The 20940-nt window shown below is 37.6% G+C and overlaps 1 protein-coding gene across 6 annotated transcripts in view; it reads right to left on the bottom strand.

Moving 5' to 3' along the window:
- Positions 1-20940, bottom strand: part of CDH13 (cadherin 13) — a 432936-nt gene that overhangs the window by 383564 nt on the left and 28432 nt on the right. For 2 of the 6 annotated variants that reach the window (XM_040707017.2, XM_040707016.2), the window contains exon 1: positions 30-164. The exons of the other annotated variants lie outside the window; for them this stretch is intronic. In XM_040707017.2, coding sequence (XP_040562951.2) covers positions 30-149 — 120 coding nt within the window. In that variant the 5' untranslated portion in view covers positions 150-164. Of the gene's footprint in view, positions 1-29; positions 165-20940 lie in introns of those variants that run through there. 6 annotated transcript variants of the gene reach the window in all.

Genomic DNA, 20940 nt, shown 5'->3' with positions numbered 1-20940 from the left:
TACAAGGAGTGTCAAAACCAGTCCCTTACCTCTAATTTGGTTACATGCCTCCTAAATCTCCTAAACTCTACCAGAATAATACCAGCAAATCTGTGCTCCCTCCGAGGCTCCCTAGAAGAAGGTGTGAGAGGCAGACAGTAGATGTTCATGTGGCTCTGGGCAGCCTGGTCCACTGGCCCTGCCCACCACAGGGGGGTTGAAACGAGATGATCTTTGAGGTCCTTTTCAACCCAGGCCATTCTATGATTCTATGATTCACTGATTAGATAGTGAGGTCGACAATGGGAACATTTTGACTGCTAATTCAAACCCAGTAATGCAAACTGTCAATGCATTAAGGAAGAAAAGGATGGAACTTCTATTTCTACAATACTATTGGATGTAAACTACTGCTTCTACTTCTTTTCGACACTCTATCAGAAATTAAGTGAAATATAAGCCAGTATAAAGATGTTACACAGTGTATGAATTTTGAAGTAATCTTTTTATAGTCTAATTCTCATGTGGGACATAATTCTATCTTTATTCCTTACATATTACACACAGGTAGTTGAACAAAATTTCAGGCTCTAGCAGTCATCTGCCAAAAAATACGGGGTACTCAAAGACACAATACTCCATTTTAATCCCAAATAGTGAAATAGTGAGCTTTTTACTCCTTATTCAACTGAGATCCCATGCACTTGAAATTATCTCATCCAAACTGTGCCTTTTTTTTTTTTTTTTCCTGCTGTATTTCTTGCAGTTCTCAGGCTTTGTTTAGCCTTGTTTTAACTGCAAGTTTTTTCCTATTGAGTCATGGCATGCTGATGCATTTCACTGGTGTTACTAATAACCATCTGAATAAATAATCCTCTTTACTTTTTGGTAAATCCAAGGCACGGCAGGGATACAAGAAGCTTCTGTCTGTGATAGAGTTGGGTGGATACCCTTAAAGGTTATAGCCACATTCTGCAATTTCTTGAAGAAAAACTCTGAAGTCATCTGCAGTCCCCGGGAAAAAATTTCCAATACCCTCCAGCATTTAAGAATGACAAAGCTGCATTTGGATAAGGTTTTCCACTGGAGCTCTTTGTAGGTTTCAGTTTTCCTCTTTCTTTTCGGGGATTGGAGACGACATAAATATTTTGCACCCCACTGAAATACTGCAGCCTGCATTCCATTCAACAGAAATATTGCTAACTGTTTAAGGGGAAATAATTCCTCCTTACATTCTTCTCTGGATCACAGCATACCATTCTGTAGCATGTCTCACTCCTTTTCAAAGTGCTCTCTGTTAATAAGAGTACAAGAATAAGAATCTCCACAGTCTATTTCAGTTCATCATCACCACCCACCTTCCATACAAACCCATTTCTTTGTTTCATGATTGTCAGTTACTCCAGACATCCCTTATTTATATATAAGGTAGAAGCAGTCGTGATCACAGGCCTTCTGTAGTGTTATGCCCTCAAGCAACCTTGCCAGTACCTATTTGGCAATTTTGGGCTGACAAAACAACATCCTCACTTAGCAAAAAGCAGAGAGTGATCACCACCACCCCTAAAACCTCACATCTTACTCACTTAGAAGGCTTTATAAGCTTATAAAAAAAAAAGAGAGAGAGAGAGAGAGTGAGAGAGAGAGAGTGGGAGAGGGGAAAAACACTGAGAAAAATAGAAAATGAATGCTTCGTTACTAGCACAGTTTTCAGAGCCTTTTGTACTCTTTCTATCAGAAAGAATGCCCTCCTTCACAAAATCTCAGAAAACAGAATCAGAAACAGATTCCAGGAAAACATCAGAACTTAGTCATAAAAAGATGGAGAACGATATTAATGGGGACCAACTGAGAGCTTGGCTCAAGATTGTTTCTTAAAATACACCAATCTTGATCCAAGATTTAGAGGCTACATTCTAGATATCCATGCAGAAAAACAGTAAGGAAGAGGCACACACAACAGGACAAGGGTGAACAGACTTAAACTACAAGAAGGCAGATTTAGGTTAGATATTAGGAAGAAATTTTTTATTCAGAGTGTGGGGAGATGCTGGCACAGCTGCCCAGAGGGGACGTGACCGTCCCATTTTTGGAGGCATTCAAGGCCAGGCTGGATGGGCTGCCTCATCTGGTGGGGAGCAACCAGCCCACAAATGGATGATGGAACTGGATGATGTCCTTTCCAACCTAAGCCCTTCTATGATTCTTGATTTAAAATAAATTAAAATAAAATAAAGTAAAATAAAATAAAATAAAATAAAATAAAATAAAATAAATCATAACAAGCTTGTTGAGAACACCATTCCTATATTGAAACCTCTTACTTTCTGGGTGAGGTATCTAATACACAGAACTTTCCAGATTTATATATTTAACCACATCTATCAAGAACAGGAAGAGACCAAACTACCATTTATAAATGGAGAGAGGAACCCAGCACTGCCAAATAAACTTTTCTCAATCATGAAAATGGGAAGGGGAAAAAAAAAAAAATCAAACCAGACTCCAAAATATCTCATTTACATCAATTACAAATCTAAAGTTCCTGTGGAGCCCAGGAAACCACTATTCATCACCCCAGTACTCCTTCCCATAAAGTGCAGAAAGCTCTCCAAGTTCCCAAGCAACTGCATTAGGAAACCAAAGAGCTCTTCAGTTGAGAAACTGTAGTTCAAAACTATTTTAAATAGAAAATGTAATGGAAATGGACCCTGTGCACATCGCAGACCTCCAAAATATTCACCACCTCTGGTGCTGTGCCCCAGTCCAAATTAATGTCAGCAGGATGCCAACCACCTTTCCTCTGCGATAGCACACAATTTTATTATGATGATTTTTTTTTTTTTTTAAAGCACTAGCAAAAAATGTTTTCCTTCCCTTTAGAAGGTCATCATTTAAACCATAAAATATACATGTATGTTTTTGAATTATCTATGAGTGAAAAGGTTTAAATAGCTGTACTATCTGGTTTCTATTTTAGAAAACCACTGTGAAGTCCAGAAGCATATCAGTCCCCTACTGCCACTTTCCACACTTTGACTTTCACTGTGAAAATTTACTGTGCTGCTATAAATCTGGCACCCACGGGAATAAAAATCTAAATTAAATATTAGGCATTTTTACCAACATGATTTATAAATGTGCTAATCATTTCCTAAAAGGAAAGCTTTATGCTGTATAGAATTGAAACCGCTTCTGACTATTCTGTATGATCGCTGTCCACTAAGTCTTCAATTACAACTTCACACGTGGCAGGGAAGGGATACACATGTAATTGTCACACACCATTTATTACAATATGTCCTGAAATTAGGTTGATCACATTATTTTTAATGGACTCCTGAAAGAATTTTTAAGTACATTCTTTAGACTTTCTGTAGTTCACCAACATTTTCTTTCAGCACATGATGGATAGTTTCCATTTTAAAATATGACATTTTTTGTAATATAATTTAAATTACTTTTCTTCCCAGAGCATGTGTTATTCAGAGTTACCATTATGCACAAGAAATTGTACATTATGTTGCTTCTTTATCTCCTTTTATGGCTCATGTTACAGTTGTGTCCATTCAGGTACGATTACACTGGGGAAAAAGTGATTTAACATTTGTATTAAGAACAATTCTGTCCAGCAAATTTATTTTACGTTTTGGTTAATTACTGAAGAGTACTGAGAATAACCTGAAACAGCTACAGTATATATAGCTTATTTAATTAAGTAAATAAAACATATTTCCTCCAATAGAAGTACAGTACAACAGATTTATTGCACTGTACTTAAAGCAATCTTTGTGTATTGTATGGATTAGTTCTACCATAGGTTAGGGACATTTTTCACTAAAGGTTTAGCTTTTAGTATTAATTTCCTTTTCGTCTGAATTCTCACAAGTTTTGCTAAGGAGAGTTTGACAATGTGAATTTCATTGACAAAAAATATATATTTATATATTATGGCTAGGAACACGTTTCTCAGATGTAAGGCACTTTCATGTTGCTGTATGAGACTCCAGATCTCACAATGGAGATGATCCGTACAGAACTAAAAGGTTACCGTCTTACTTTCAGCATAAAGCCAAAAGGAATTTCTCCCTTCTCTCACCACCCCACCAGTTATTACTATGCCTATGGATATGCACAATGAAAAGTTATGTTGTAAATCAGAATCTGTTTTGTTCCCACTGCGAGTAATACAGGGAAATAATATTTTATATATACACTGGGCAACCTGTTGGACGAGTACAAAGACATTTTAATCACAATGTAATAGGTATTCTTATTCTGTTCATTAAGATAAAGAAATGTTTGGCAGGCAAATGTTTCATTAGGTTGTAATTTGCCTTGATATGCAAATTAAGATGTAATTAGTTTTGAATTTCTGAAGAGGTAGCGTCTATGTGCTAGACATATTCATGTTCGGAATAATGGAAGTTCAAGTAGCTACATTTATCCCCAAAATCTGTCCCCCTTCCCCCTAAAAAATCCGCCCTCTTGTTCTGTATACTCTTTAAACCAAAAGTTTTCCACGTATTTCCTTCATAGTTGTTTTTGTTCTTAAATTTGCTTTACAAAACAGAAGGCTGTCTATTGAAGTTTCATTTTTTCCTATTTCAAATCTATTCTGTGACACCAGATACTGTGAGATGGAATGAAAGGCTATTGTAAATAAACATGTGTACAGCACCAGTAGGACAGCTATATCAATTTACACCAGCTGTGAACCTGACATACATACTGTGAAAAGAGCTTGAGGTTAAGTAGGGTTGCATATTTGAAATAAGAGAATTAAACATAAGACACAGAGGTATCCAGGGTTATTAACAAGCTGCTAAGTGAAGCACAATTAATTCTATACTTGCCTTATTAAAGATATGACTTACAGTATAATACCAGAGCTAAAATTCTAAAATAATCCATCTATTTAGTTCAGCTCATTACGATAAATCAGTAAAAACTAGGTGGTATAGTGAACAACGAAAGCCATAACGGTACAGCTCTCGGGAGATTCCACACATCCTAAATCATCACACTAAACACGGAGTAAGGTGCCCAGCCCAAGGCAGCGTCAGCTACAAGGACAGAGCTTGACCCAGTGGTAACATCACCAGCAGTAATGGCACCACACAGCAGCGCCCAGCCCCAGAACAATGCTCTCCAAGCCTAAGCAGTCTCTTTGGCACTCCGACAGGTTGGAAGAGCCACAGAGAAATCCCTGGCAATGTTTCTCAGCACAGCTATGCTGAGCTGGAAGTCACGCTGGTGTCTGCCACGCTGCACAAATTCCATACAATAGCTGCTCATCTCTCTGATGCATCACAACTTACCAGCAGCCATTTCCATACGGCTAGGGCCTATTACCACTTCAGCTTTTTGAAGATATTTTTGTTAGAATAAACATTTTCCCTCTCATTTATCTAGAAACTTAGAAACATAGTACCTATAATAGGTTAAAATCTTCCACTGCAAAATAGTGACTGTGCTGTTATCAGTTTCAACAGTATGGTTGAAGATTTCTTAAAGTCAAGAAAAAGTCAAGTAAAGTAAGTAAAATTTACATAAAAGAAGTTATGGAATTGCCACGCAGAATTAGGAGGGAATGTTCATTTTTTACTTTACTTTCTGCATTAGTTCTGAAGTCTCAATTATTTCAGCACCTCAGTGAGTTAACTTTTTCAACAATGAACGAAAAAGGAATTATTCAGTGACAGTTAGCCATGTCAATAGAAATATTTCACACAAAAACCCCAAAATTTCATACAAGAAGTTAAAGCTATCTTAACATAGATTTATTTTAGTCCTGAGCCAACCTGAAAATAACTTCAAACATTTCACACACAATAGAATAATTAAGATTTCGGCTAGCTCCATCATTATTATTTGAAAGGAGAGTGAATTGACTGCTATTCCTTTCTTCTCTGAAAAAAGGTTGTGGAATGGATATGTAACTCTGTACTCTTATTTGCATCCTCCCAGACAATGTAAAGGTTGCCAGCACTGTCCTCTTCAGGGGTGTAAGTGCCACACCAGCAAAGCAATCACTTTTCAACAGCCTGAGTTGTCTCCACACAACTTGCACATCACATGGATTCCCTTGGGCTGTCAGATGATAGATGGAAATTTGTGACTAAGAGGAATTCAATATCACCCTTGCTCATATAGTTTGACTGCATGTTACCAAAAGCATAACATCAAGGACTAAAGAAGCAGTGGCAACACAGTCTGCCACAACCTGTGCTTCTAAAAGTGAGGAGTGCCTATTCATTGCAGATGAGAATTTGTGCTTAATGCACTCAGAAGAAGTAGTCACCAACATACAGGAGGAACAGTTGGGCATTCCAAGTTCAAGGTATGTATGCACTTAGTCCATCAAACGGAAGCTTACTTCCTTGCTAATGCATTAAAATTCAGGAGTTTATCTTGCCCTCACTTCTACCTAATAAGCAGAACCTATTGTAAGTCTACCTGACACACATTTGTACTTACACAACAGCTTCAAATAAACAACAGATTCCACTAGAGATGAGGAAAAAATATCTTTGAATCTAATCAGTACAACACTGGCTTTCAAATGCATGAGTGACATTTACAGATCATCTAAAGGCTTTTGGTCTTCTTATAAGATACATCGTTCTTCAGAGAACATATCTTTTATCCCACAAATTCAGTGTGCTGAGATCTATCATGCTAAGAATTTATTACACTTGCAAAGAAAAGTATAACTGTCAAAATAAACAAGAGTTTACAGGGATCCTATATCCTGACATTTCATACTTTGTGTGGCACATTATGTTTCTCTCTGTGTTTACTTTCTCTATCTGAAATCAGAAAGATATGGGTTTAATAAATTTACACCTTTTATCAAAGCACAGACCAAGCAAACAGAAGTGATCAAAAAATTCACATTTTTACAAAGGAAATCATGGGGAGACATTCACAAGAGATAAGAAATGATTGATACTGATCTACAAAGATTTAGAAGAATAACCTGTCATGTTCTGGACAGGTCTAATTTAAAGCCTGTCAGGCTCAATGGAAATACTCCCCTCAACTCCACTATGCTTGGGTGCAAGCCCTTAATCTTTAATCTTAACAAGATCTACAGGCTAGAATTTCAAGTTAGAAATACTTGACTGGAAATGGGATCACAGTTTCTTAAATGAGTTGCTCCCCAGCTTCCCAAGTTGTATAATGGATTGACCCATCAGTGGAGTCTTTAGAAAGGCATTGAATCTTGACTTAAAAGATAATTCAGTCGCAAGGTTCAGAACTATGGACACACCACAAAGGAGTAGGTCCTGAAGTTGAACAGCTCATCGTTATATTCCAAAAAACCCTGTTAACTGTAAACAGGGATAGAGGGAAAACAGATCAGCATTGATGACAGGCGCTCAGTGTCATCACTGCTCCTACAGGAGAACACAGATTACTGTTTCAATCATAAGGGAGAGCACTATATGAAAACCAACAGGAAGGTACTCATGGTTATGCATGTGGAATGACACCTGTTATGCTCCAAACAAACAGCACCACAGCTTCATCACAACGATATGTTAGAAGCTATGCCAAAAGTCTAAAATAACACTGAATGTGTTTTTCTTTTGTGGCACCTTCCCTTTGATAATCTTCAAGTGCAATGCAAACATGAATTAATCAGTTTTTAAACAGCTCAGAGCACAAACGATGGCTTTGAGTGTCTTACAGACAGGGGAAACATGATAAAAGAGTTACAATTGTTTGTGCTGTAGAAGTTATGATAAAGTACCTAATGTAATACTACATTATCCAGTGTTTCAAGTGAAAGGATTTGTGGAAGCCTTCAAGAAATTAAGGAACCACTCATTAAGAGATGCCTTTTAAGAGGTGGTTCTGCACCAGTCTATATCTTGTACACAGTACTAACCTAACTCTGCCATGATAGAAACATTTAGGAGCTTTATTATAGGCTTAGTCAGTTAGGCAGGAAGACAAATAATGCACATTTTCATCAATGTCACCCTCAAAACCTTTTGTTCCAGTTTAGCATGAAGCCCTCCATGGAAGTTTTCATTCTCTGGACATTGGTTTTATCATCATTTCCAAATGCTCAGGTAACACTCCATCTTTAAAGTTATTTCAGTAGAGCTAGTCAGTATTTTGCTATGCGAGGAACTCTTCATTTCATAGCTCCGACGCAATTGGCAATTATGCTATTTTTTGCTGCATAACCTTAGCAAACAAATTTTGGCTGTAATGGACCTGTCAAGCCCAGGAACATTCTCATACGCAGAATCATCTTAGTATGCATTTGAAAAGGAATATGTCAGACATTTAATTGACAAGGACAAAGCGTTCCTTTAAAGAGACTGTGTAACCCAAACAGAGCCACCAATAGCTGAAGTTAAGGCCCTCAAATGGAATTCAAACAGAGGTGTTAGTGATATGAAATTGCACAGTTTGTTTCAGATGCGATCTGCTTAGCCAGCACAGCGGTGTTAACTGCTTTTGAAAGAACATTCACAATATTAGCTTTCAATAACCCCGCACATAATATTCTTATTGATTTATTCTCATTGCTAAGCTGCTTTTGAATATCTGCACTAAAGCATGAATGTACAACTTTTTTATGTATAAAAAAAGCAAGATTCTCACTTCTACGGAGAACTTATATGCTAATTGTTTTTGTCACTGATAACGAATAATAGGTGATTTAAAGCCTCACTTTCATATAATAAGCAGAAAAGAAATCTGAAAGGGAGAGAAGCAACCAAATTTAATAGCATGCTCTAATCTACTCCAAATTTGCAGCACAATGCAATTCTAAAGAAAAAAGACCCCAATGAGTCTTCAGGCATCTTTAACCCTTGAGCATGGGCAGATGCGGTACATTGTAACATCTCCAGAAGGCTTCAAATGAAAGCTCAATCAGGAAAGGAGAAAAAAAAAGATTACCAGACAGAAACCTGACAGAGCTGAAAATACGATACTCTTAAGGTCATTTAATTTTGGAAACTTCTCCCCTTCTAAATGTTTTCTGAAACTCCTTTACATATGAATTTGTAGCATCTTATCACCAGTCTCCCACAAATTTATATATACTTAGAGAAAATTTCAGCTGGTTGCTTGGACAACAAGAAGGGATGCAATGAGCCCCTCTATTCTCTACTAAGTTGCTATGAAGTTGCTCATTACAGATCTTAAAGTTCTAACTGCAAGCAATCCAATGAAGTAAAATTCTAACTCCATACATCTTAATGAATTGGAAAAATGTGTATATGTGACAGTCACATGATCTTAAGTTACTATGTCTTCTGCTCACAGAGTATTAATACGTAATGAAAAGGCTGATCTGCTTTATTGATCCTCAGACCATGCCTAAGTGCTCTGATGCTTCAAGTGCACCAAAATGTTTCACTCTTCATGTGTATGTGTGTGTGTGTGTTGCATTATGCTAACCTTTGTGAAGCAGTTTTCATTTCTTGCCATGTTGGTGGGCTTTTCACCTTGAAATTGTTGACAGGAGAATGAATAGAATGCTCTGTGTTGTATTTTTAATCTCTACTCAAATATACATCTTGCTGTTTTTCACTGTCAAGTTAATCCCCTGAAAGTATCATAAAATAGCAGTGAGGTATAAAAATGTAGAGCTGCTCAGTAGTGGGACAGAGCACAAACGTGCCAAGCATCAGGACTGAAGATTTAGTCTCCCTCAAAATGGAAAAGAATCCCTTTGGGCTTTTGTTTGTCATCTCAAACTGAAAGCTGTCTCAGCATTAAGGTGACCTGAGACAGAAAACCGTGCAAATGAAGCAGTCTGCCTTTATGCTTTCTAGGATCAGGTGTGTTTTTGTTTGCTTGCCTTTATTTTACTTTTCTTTACTCACTTCACAGCTATTTCTTCCTAGGATCTAAATTATGAACTGTAGGGAGTCCACCTAATATTCCTTTTCCTGAATTTTTCTACTTTTCACTCGTGTTCTGACCTGTTCATAACCATCTTATTAAAGCAATGTGACAAAAAAGCCTTTGAGAGTGCTGGTACACAGAACAGACTATGTCACAGACCATGATCAGCTGCTCTATTCCCAAAGCATACATTCAGGAGAGCAAAGGAAACTTTAAGATTATGGTCTCTGCATGGATCCCTGGAAAGGACTAGCTGAAGATCTCTATTCCATGAGATTGGTTGGATGCTAAAGACACTGTAATCAGCATTTTATAATATAGGAATTAGGAAACTGAAAAACACGTTTTTTTGGTCTTATGTTGCTCACAACTGATGACTCACTATTTTAATTCATGTAATTTTAAATTAAATGCAAAACTATGACAAAAATACAACCTGTAACTTCAAAATACTATGCATAAAAGGTGAGCCTTGACATTTTAATGAACTTCTAACTTTTCAGGACAGTCCAAAGTAGTTAAGTTCTCAAGAGGAATGGAATCAGTCGCAAATGAGTTAATCTCTTTTCTGTGGCAGAGCCAGGTTCTAACTACAGAGTTAAGGTAATGGCTACTGCATAGAGCCACTGAACAGCCATGAGACCAAGAATCCAAAGTCCTTGTCTGGAAACATCAGAACTCCTGCTGTGCAGTCTCAATCTTAACCTAAGACTTGGTGACAAATAGATGTCATACGTAACCTGGACTCAAATTCCACATGATGTGTTTCCTACTGACTAACATAAACACTGGTGTTGCCAAAGCTTTAACTCAATACTAATTTTAATGTCCTTTAAATCAAGACCTAGAGTTTGTAATGGTTGGATGACTCCTGGAGCAATATTCTCCACTTGAAGCCACTATTAAGAAAAGTCAGAAGTTGAACTAGTAGAACAGACACTCCACTTGATGTTAGCTACAGGTATCACTCTGTTCCTTCTTTCAGAGTAGAGCAGTAGGATAAATTCAAAACTGGCTTAATAGCAGGCATTAGGCGCTAATGCTGTCACAGTGATTAAGTGGACACTGAGTACAGAAGTACTTTTTATGAGTGTCCAGTCCATTCCCATGGGACATCTTCATACTCCATTCTGTCATTTCACAGCATGTTTGCTTGTATTCACATTCAGTAAAACAATAAAACACTGAAACCTATAGAGAACCTGACAAAGTCTCTAATGGGTAAAACAAACATGCAGTATAAGCATTAAGCTTCTATTTCTTGTATAGAAATCTTTCCACAGGAGATTATTATCTAAGGTTCTGTAACAAAAGCCTGTCAGCATTTCTACTGATACTTACTGATTGGCTTACAGTGGGAAGGAAAGATGGACCTAGATTAGCTCCAGTTGGCTCTGACTTCTCAGTGAACCAAACGATATTAACATTTTTGTGTGACAATCAAATTGAGGGAAGAAATGTTTTGGAATACACCAAGTAAACCTATAGGCAAGGCCATGGGGGATGCTTTATTTATGTTATACTCATTTAGCAACTGTTGGAATAGCACATGACTATATTTAGGTTTTCATTTGCTTTTGAATGATTAAAGTTGTTAGGATCCGACCTTTCTGTGGAAGTATGCTGATTTGATTAAAGTTTTGTCAGAAAAACATTCTTTAGCTGCACATCTTCAGGCAGGTACAGATAAACACTCTCCCAGACAGCCAACAAATCAATGGTTAGAGCAAATCAGTTCAGCTCTACCAGACTTCTTTTCCTACTGGCTATTCAAGAATGCTTCTATCGATTGTTTAAGAAAAAAAATCAGAAAGCTTTAGATGAACAGTGTGCCAAAGGAAAACCATTCACATCTCAAACATTTTCATGAGATAAGAATATTTCCCACCCAAACACTTACTAAATCTACTTTGACCTGAGCTTTATAATTTACGATCAAGTGCTTTTTGCTGTAAAAAGTTACACTTCCCACTCCTGCCCATTATGAGATGATCTTAAAATATACATGTTTTATTTAAACCTTAAGGATAAAACTGCATCACGAACACACAAAATGAAGATTAGGACTCCAATTAAGGTTGCTATTGCTTCCATTTAGTAAATTAAATACTCATAGTTGTCTTAATAATAGCTGTGTTCCCTTTCCTATGTAGATAACATTATTTATGGTTTTTAAAAAGTAACTGGCATTATCAGCTCTGGTATTCATTGCTGCTAGGCTCAAAAAGGCTGGCTTACTTACCTCAGTACATACCTGAAAAACAAAATTGAGACCGTTCTTTGTCCATTTTATGATTCAAACAGCAAACAATCTTTACTCTCCCATTTGGCGAGAGTGTATGATTTGCTTTTAAGTGTAGTTTGCTTATCAGGCAGCAAATTTGAAATCCATCAGCATCTCAGTAGAAAGCAGGCCAGGGCTCTTCAGAGAGTACATCAGGCACAGGCACCCTGTTTCCATACCCTGTAGCTCAGAGAAAGCAGGAGCAGAGCCACTATCATTCCTTCGTGCCCTCATTTTGTCACTACCAGTGTTCTAACATTGCACAGAATTGCCTACTTGGACTACTCTTCAGGCTTGCTCCAATTCTGGTCCCTAGAAGGGCCATGCTCACTCAGGATGGAAAGAGATAAAGTGCTTGGAAGAGAAATCACCATTTTATTGAAGGTGTCTCTCACTCTTCATAATTTTTTAATATTCAGCAATGCATCCTTTTACTTAAAACAGCAATGGTCATCACAGTTCTTGCAGATTCCATTACCCATGGATTCCTCTAAGTAACAGTGCACAAAATGCATTTCAGAATCCTCACAGTTGCCTATATTGTAAAAGACCACTCCAGACTAAGCCTTGAATTGTCATTGAGAAATACTGGAGAAAGTGCTGCCAAAATGGGAATATACAAAACTGAATCTATGTTAAGAATGCACTTCACAATGGATATTACACAAAAATTCCTCTAAAGATTCAGTTCCTTCATTTCTGATTGAAAAGAATAAGTATAATCAGTGTGGTACAAAGGTTTCTAGAATTAGAAAGACTACATATCAGATAGTAACTATTTTTAGTCAGTTGCAACCCTAAAAATGTTTAGTATGGTCTAAAACAAGCCTGCTGTAATTGCATCCTCCTCAAAGCTTCAAGGATTTTGTGCCCATGGGTGACCAAGGCACATGTTGCTAACTTGAAGTGATTAAATAAATTTAATGAAACAAGTTTTCCATTGTTGGAAAGTACTCTTACAGTTTAAGTAAACTTGAGATTTTTGCTTGATTGACTACTGAAGCAGTACAAAGAGAAAAATAAAATTTAGCAAAACGCCATGAAAAGAGAATTAAGAAATCTAGCTACAGGGTAGACACAATACAGAGGGGCCTGAAAAGTGTACTGATGCATAGGAAATTCACAGGACTAACTCCCATTAGCACTAATTGAATTTACACATTCCAACTCCCATCACCATTAGTACAAGTCATCCCCTGACTCTGGCAGACAAGTAGACCCTATGAAGTGGAGAGCAGAAAAAACCTGAAGCAAAGACAAAACTTAAAGCCTGTCTCATCTCCAAATGCATCTGCTGAACAAAAGCTGCTAATGAGAACAAAGGCTTAGAAAATAGGCATTTCATATCAGTGAGTAACATCTCAACTGTTTTTCTACACAACTATTTGAGAAACTTGGAAATAGGCTGGGTAATTACAAACAAAAAAAATCGATGGAAGTGTAGCTATGGAGAAAACAACGGCACTACATAACCTTTTTTTTCAAGTGCTCTAAACAATTCCATCTATTCCAACCCCAAAAAGAAATCAATCTCTGGATTTGCATTTTGATTCTCAAAGCACCACAGTGATGCATGCACAAATTGCATTAGATTTAAAATCACTGAGTACCGTAAGGGCATAAAATTCACAGTTCCTCCAAAGTGAAAACAGGTATAGGTAAGTCAAAGTTACACATTTCCCTGAAGTTCACCTTTGCTATCTTTTAGTGAGACTGAAGAGTTGCTAAAGAGACTGCAGAGTTGCTTTGGCTGCTGTTTCCCTTCACACCCAGGAAATAATAGCACCTTGAATGAGGGTGACCAGAGCAAATAAAAATCAGCCAAACCAAAATTAGAATACATCAGCAGAAGTGATTCTGTGTCTCTGTAAAACTGCAGTATCTGTCATTACTGATGACGCAGCAGAAGATCTGTGCTTTCTTTGTAAGGCTCTGAGATTTTGCAAGCTAGTCCAAATGGAGACCTTACAAAAACAGTTTCACATTACCAATTACAAAAGGGATGAACAGAAGGTGAGAGACAGGAGGACGTGATAGCAAAGATGCCAGTAGAAGTAGTTTATAATAGCTATAAACTACGTGGGGAAAACATCACCCTTCTACATCAAGAAAAGGCAATTTTCAGTCAAGATAATGTAGGTGTCATAATAAATCATATGGTGGCATCCACATATCTATTAATCAACTCACGGAATGTGTCCTGGTGTCCTACTTTGCCTGTTCTAATGGCAGGGATAACCTTCTATGAATGACTATTCCTCTGTTTTTATAAGAAATTCAGTAGACTGCCAAAGTGACAAACACTTTGTTCTATGTACTCTTGGTCAGGGTGTGATAACTGCTGAATATACACTTTAATAACATGCCCAAAGCAGAGTACAGATGATAACAATGGCCAGATCAACAGCAACTCCTGGCTCATTGAATTGAAAAGATGAAAGTAATTTTTTGCATTCAGCCCTCAGGAACAGTGATCAGGACGCTCTATCACCTTCCAGATAGAGGTGAAGCCCATTTAGAGTTTGAAGATTGGCTATTGCAATTGCTATTGGACTGCAGTATTTCAATTCAGGTGAGATACTCATCCTTTCAAACCTACACAAGCTTCATTTTCCAGTGCTAGAAAGAACATACACCAGATGTAACCACGACCAGAACAGCTTTAGGTTTACCCCTTTGGGCACATTCCCTCTGCCTTTGCATTACATTTTTACACAGGATTTCCATGAAATTTCCAGACTACAGCAGCTGCTAGTGCTGAAAGGACCAGTAGTCTGCATGTACAAAATGCAGTTCTTATGGGCCCAAAGCAGAAACTTGTTTATCTGCCCAGTACAACCACACACAGAAAGACATTAGGCCATAAAGCCTGTTACCTTCTTCAGAGCACTTTCCTCCTAGACTGCAGGATGATGAAAGTCTTCTCTGAGAGCTAGTAATACTTTTCCATTCCTCAGATCTGTTCTACTTGCAACAACTTCTGCTTGTATTTAAACAAAACATCCTCTCCCATTAGGCAATAAACATCTGCTGTGAGGTGTTTAGGGTCTACCAAGGCAAAGACAACTATATCTCACCAGTCTTTCCAAACTCATGCTTCTAATTGCATGCTTAATGACTGGTAAAAATACAGATTTGATGCATAAACAAGCAGCTGCTTCATCTATTTGGAACCTATTAAATTAGCTCAGTAGCTATCAGAGAAGTCATCTAACCCCACCAATCCTTCTGCTGAAGGCACAATACTACAAACACAAGCTGCTAGTATCACCAGCATTCACACAAAACATCAGAAGAGGTTATGACCAGAGCTGTTCCAGTCATATTATAGTGCTGGCATTTCAAACAGAACTCTACTTTCCCACAAGCTCAATCCAAGACTGTGTTTTTTTTTTTTTTTTTTTTTCTTTCAGGTCAGTAGTAAGGAACATGTTAATTTTTGAAGAGAATGCATTCAATTGAAGATTGGCAGAGAGTAGTCTCTCGGATAAAAAAAAAAAATTACCTGCTACCTTAACTAATTAACTAATGTAATAAAGATTCATATTGAAAAGAGAAAAATTAGTAGCCTCCATTTCTCAGGTGAGCGCCCTGCTATGGAGCCAAAATGGATCCAACTCTTAACTTCACCGCAGCTGCCCCTAATCCTCAGCACAGTTGCTCTGATCATGTTGCCTGGCTTTTAAACAGAGCCCAAATTAACACAGCATCAGTACGTGGCCCAGGTATGTTGAAATATGCACACAGAGGGAACTAAGCTACAGTATCTGAGAACAGTTGCTTGTCTCTATTTTTAAATATAATTTGCTAATGCTATAGTGGGTTGCACAGTAAGGTTCTCCGATGATTTGGATATAATCTACCTCGGGCAATAGCAAGGCTGTCAAGTGACCTCATCTATCCCAGTCAGTCCCAATTAGCCATTGTGTTGGATGCTTTCTCATCTACTGGAATAAGAATGCATTCATTTTTGCAGCGTTCACTATAAAATCCAGAGTAGGTGTAGAATAAAAAAGCCCAGGGGTGCTGTGAAATCAAGCCAAAGGACAACTCAGAACAGAGCCTCAGATTTAGAAAAGTGCAAAGATGCAAACATAAAGAGTTTGATTGGATGTTCAGTGAATAACTCCAGAGGGACAAGAAAGAAAGCACCCATTTCATTATCCTTTGTCATCAGAACAAGCAATGGACAGAGAAACTGCACTTGCATGGGCTAATGCATACTATTCTTTCCACAGAAAAGATCCATTTATCACATCTAATCCAATTTTTGTTTCTGAAAAAGACAGTCAAGAGGGCACTGTCAAGGCATTTTGGCACAAAGATCAATACATCGCAGCAGCTGTTGCTCACTTGGAAGTCCTGGCTTCCTCAAATCCAAGGATTTAGTCTTCCTACCGGCTACCACGCTTCATTCTCATACATAAGTTTGAATTAACATAAGTAAACCAATCTGTTGTTAAACTGACAACATCAAGTACCTCCTTTTTATTTGAGTTTCACAGGAAATATTGGCAGATGGAGAAACGGAGGACATCCTTCAGATCCTGTACAGACAGCACTGCTCAGGGTTAATGAGGGTGGAAACAAAGAGCATTGCTTTGATCAAGCTGCAAGTTAAATATCTTCCTTCCATGCAGAAAGTGCCTACTTACCATGTAGGCACCAATAAGCAATAAATGTTAAAGATTACCGTATATGAATACTGACCAAATCCCCAGTGCCCCATTCAGACAGAATCCTATTGACTTTTTGGTCAATGTTTAACAACAGAATGCAAGAAGATAGAAGCTTATGGGCTTTTCGATGAAAGTACAGCCAGTCTGGAATGAATCGTGTGTGAACATTTCATTAACAAATTTTCACTCAGTTCATAAATATGCATAAATATTTGGGGCTTATTCTTTGCCATTTAGAGTCTGGTCTAAAATCCTCTAAAGTCAATACAAAGATTTCCATTAACTTCTCTGGAAACAGGCCCTGCCACTTAAGTTGAAAAGATAATGAAAATGAAAATAAATTATGTGCATTGAGTATTTGTAAGATATTATAAAATTAACGGGAAAAAGTGTTATTCTGTCAGTTCTAATCTTTATCTTCATCAGTGTATGGGATTTTTTTTCCCTTGCAAACTCTGATACTTGCTGCAATCTGTATTTTTCTTCAATTCCAATCTACCAGTTCCCATTAAAAAGGTCACGAATGAAACAGGCTGTCTGCTGCAAGGTCCTGTACATTTTATTGATACGCTCTTCTTGCTACGTCAATCAGGAAGTTAGCAATGAATAAATTCATCTCTGTTGGGGAAAAATAGCTTAAGTGCACTTAAAGGCTGAGGGTACTAAAATAAACAGTTTGCTAATCCTCCAAATGCCAAAAAAAAAAAAAAAAAAAAAAAAAAAAAGTCTTGACATCCAAAACAGCCTCTATCTTCAGGCAATTATATGGCAAATGAATGCACAAGCCTTTGAAGTGCCAACACTTATGACATTTTATTTGCATAATAAATCTTTCAATAAACTCTTCCATGCACGTACTACAATAAAGCATAATGTACAGCTGTATGATCTGCACTGCAGTGCTCTGACAATCCTACACATTTTCATTCATCCCATAGCTCACCCCACATTCATTTATTCATGCTCTACTTCGTCTTTCCGCGGCTTCAGAATGACATTGGTAAGACTCACCTGTAGCCAAAACACTGCTGCTCTAAGTTGTGAGCTGTGAAATCTGTCACATTTCACAAGCAGTTAGACAAAACATTCCAGTTGGAGTCATCCAACACAGCAACTGAGTAGCCAGTCAGCTACTCTGTATTTGTAAGCAAGCGGTAAAAATACTAATGCTGGTAGTTTTAGTCATCCTATTAAGATACAAATAATGCCACTTGAGATATTGTAAATAGTGTTATCCAGGAGTTATAGCCGGCTAAATCAAGCTCGCTTTGGTGAGCCTTCTTTCATGAGGAAGCAGGTGTGCTTTAATTAAATGAGCAGAAAAAGCCTTCCCAAATCATCTCTAGTACTTTTGATTATTTCAAAGCTGTTATATTACAGTTTTTCCTTTGGAAACTCTTTTCATGTCAAAAATAGATGTAAATTTACCATGGTTGATGAGTTATGAGATTGCATTTAGCTGTAATTTCAGCCAGAGAGCAGTTTGGCCTGGTCTTTCAATCTCTGATGCTTAATACTACCCTACTGCCCTGAAAAACTTCATTTCACATTATTACTAAACTCTTCATAAATTTGTTATTTTAATCTTTAAGCTTCAGTATGAATACCTCAGTACATCATAACTGTACGGGAAATACAAGAAATACAAGAGCACTGTATAGCTTGTATAATAAATATTTATATTTTTTGGAGGAAAAGGGAACATTTTAATAATTATATCTGATGGTCTGAGTAAATTTCAAGTGAAGAACAGCCTATCAGATTCATTCCAGTGGTGCTTTTTCACTTCAGTTATATTGGTATTGAATTCACAGCTGTAGGAATAATACTTGCATTTTATAGTAGCAGAAATAGAAATTGTTTTCATGCCACAGAGGGGAGAAGCTTTTTCCAACAAACAACCAGGTGCTCTGCATATAGCAGAGCAGGATGGAAATAATGATGTCGAGTAAGCAAGGAAAAGAAAAAAATAAAAAGGCAGAGAGTAGGCTTATCCTCTCTGAAACTAGAAGATTCTTGAAGAAGATAAAGTTGGGCAGCCTTTCCATACAGTATTCTGTCCATCTTTCCTCATTTCATGTAAAATCAGCAGCTCTCAAGTCTCACCAGCATCAGTGGAGCTACTGACTCATGCAAAGTAAGGATGAGGTTCAATATTCCCTAAACACTTCACTTACCAAATTAAAAACAGACCTAAAAACCCAGGATTCTTCTCTTTGAATTGCTTTTTCAGAACTTCCCAGCTGCCCCTCCCATCTGCTTGCACAGTCCAAGGGAATTTGATTTTCTGTTTGTAAAATCTCTCGTGAACTGTTTGGTAAGGAATTCTCCTTGTTAGAGAGCTTCTATACTTGGTTTATGTTTAGCTTCTACATTATTTATCAAACAATCCTTTAGCACACTTCGTGTATTTTTATTACTTGTTCATTCCATCCAAGTATATTCTGACCATCTTCTTTCAATATGCCATGCAAAATATTAACCTACTGCTAGTAAAACATCTAATACTGGATTCTGGGATTGCTTAAATCTATTGTGAATACATGAATAGCTTACCACACATACACACACAAAAAGGCTCCTGGATAGCTCTGCATTATTTGCTGTTGTTGTCTTGTTTTTTAAGCAATTTTTGAACATTATGCCCTCAAGTTGTTTGTGTGAGGGGATTAAGATTTAGGAATGCCCATGTACACTCATCTCTGGCTTTACACACTTTACCTACATAGGATCGTAGAATGGTTTGAGTCAGAAGGGACCTTAAAGACCTTAGCTGCAATCTCCTGCTGTGGGCTGGTTGCCATTCACTAGATCAGGCTGCCCAGGCCCCTACTTTCTCTGGACAATATCAGGTGCAAATCAATTTCTTCACCTTCTCATCTAAATCTGTAGTTCACATTATGAAATTTGACAATTAGGCTTTCTTGGTCAGTTGATATAAGTTACAAGGAACTGCTGTGATTAGAGACTCAGTTACTACAAACATTAAGGAGGAAGGAAAGCAGCCCTCTTTTTCTTACAGTCAGCTTTGCATCACTGACACAAGGTATGCCCGTGACAGGAAAGGGTCAATTTGCCCAACATTTCCTCATGAGAATAGGGGAAGTTAGCAAGTGGTAAAGCCTCAACTTTCCCAGGGAAATAAGGAATAAGGTTCTTAGATCAGAGTGGAAAGTTTTACAGATCCCCCATTCCTCATTGCTTATGTTACCAGTAGGAGTTGGCTTTTGGAGCTCACTGAATAGGTAGTGGAGCTCTACTTCCATTGCTGTTCCCCTCTCAACACAGGCTTCCAGTTTTACACTCCCAGCTGTAACATGGCACACCTGTACTTATGGATTCCTGGACAAAGTTCTACAGCTTGACAAGTACAGATAATTAGAGCAAAAAGAAATCTACTAATGACTTAAAACTAAATACTCAGATGTAAAACAGCTTTTAACAAAAGCTGAAAAGAGATATCCTTCCAAGCTGCAGAAGATATTGGGGATATATATATATAAATACAGTTTTTATGAAGAAACAAATTACAGTTTCTATAAAGCATGAAGAAGTTCTAAAGGAATAAGATAATGGGACGAGTACAAATGGTATGAATCAGGAACAGCCAAGTCACATTAACGTGCTCAGCACTGAAGAAAGAAAACTCAGAAAACTGGATCAAAGGATGCTTCTGTCAAGGCTTTCAACAGCCATGTTAGTCACTGGGAGAGTGACTACTGATCTTTCTCTATCCTTCAGACTCTCTTTTCCTCATTAAAACAAAATCTTATATATAATGAAACATTTTTTCAGTGGGCAAAGCAACACTGAACAGGTAGCAAATGATGTCTCTCTCTTGCACAGAGACAACAAAGAAACAGGCAGTAACCTTGTTACGGTGACAAAATTCACCACATTAAATGACAAAATAAAGACTGATCCTGTGCTATACCAATTCCAGTAGTTCACATCCTTTAGAATCTATATCCAAATTAACTATTTGTCGGTGACACCATAGGTAAGCTCAGAACAAAGAACAAACATCTGAACTCCTTCAGAAATACGTTTCCCATGGATTTATCCAGAGTGAAGTGGAGGAACTTCCAGCCTCATTGAAAGCTGGACTATTTCCCACTT

Source organism: Gallus gallus, chromosome 11 (assembly GCF_016699485.2).
Source record: "Gallus gallus isolate bGalGal1 chromosome 11, bGalGal1.mat.broiler.GRCg7b, whole genome shotgun sequence".
NCBI lineage: Eukaryota > Metazoa > Chordata > Aves > Galliformes > Phasianidae > Gallus > Gallus gallus.
This window is presented reverse-complemented; position numbering and strand designations above follow the sequence as displayed.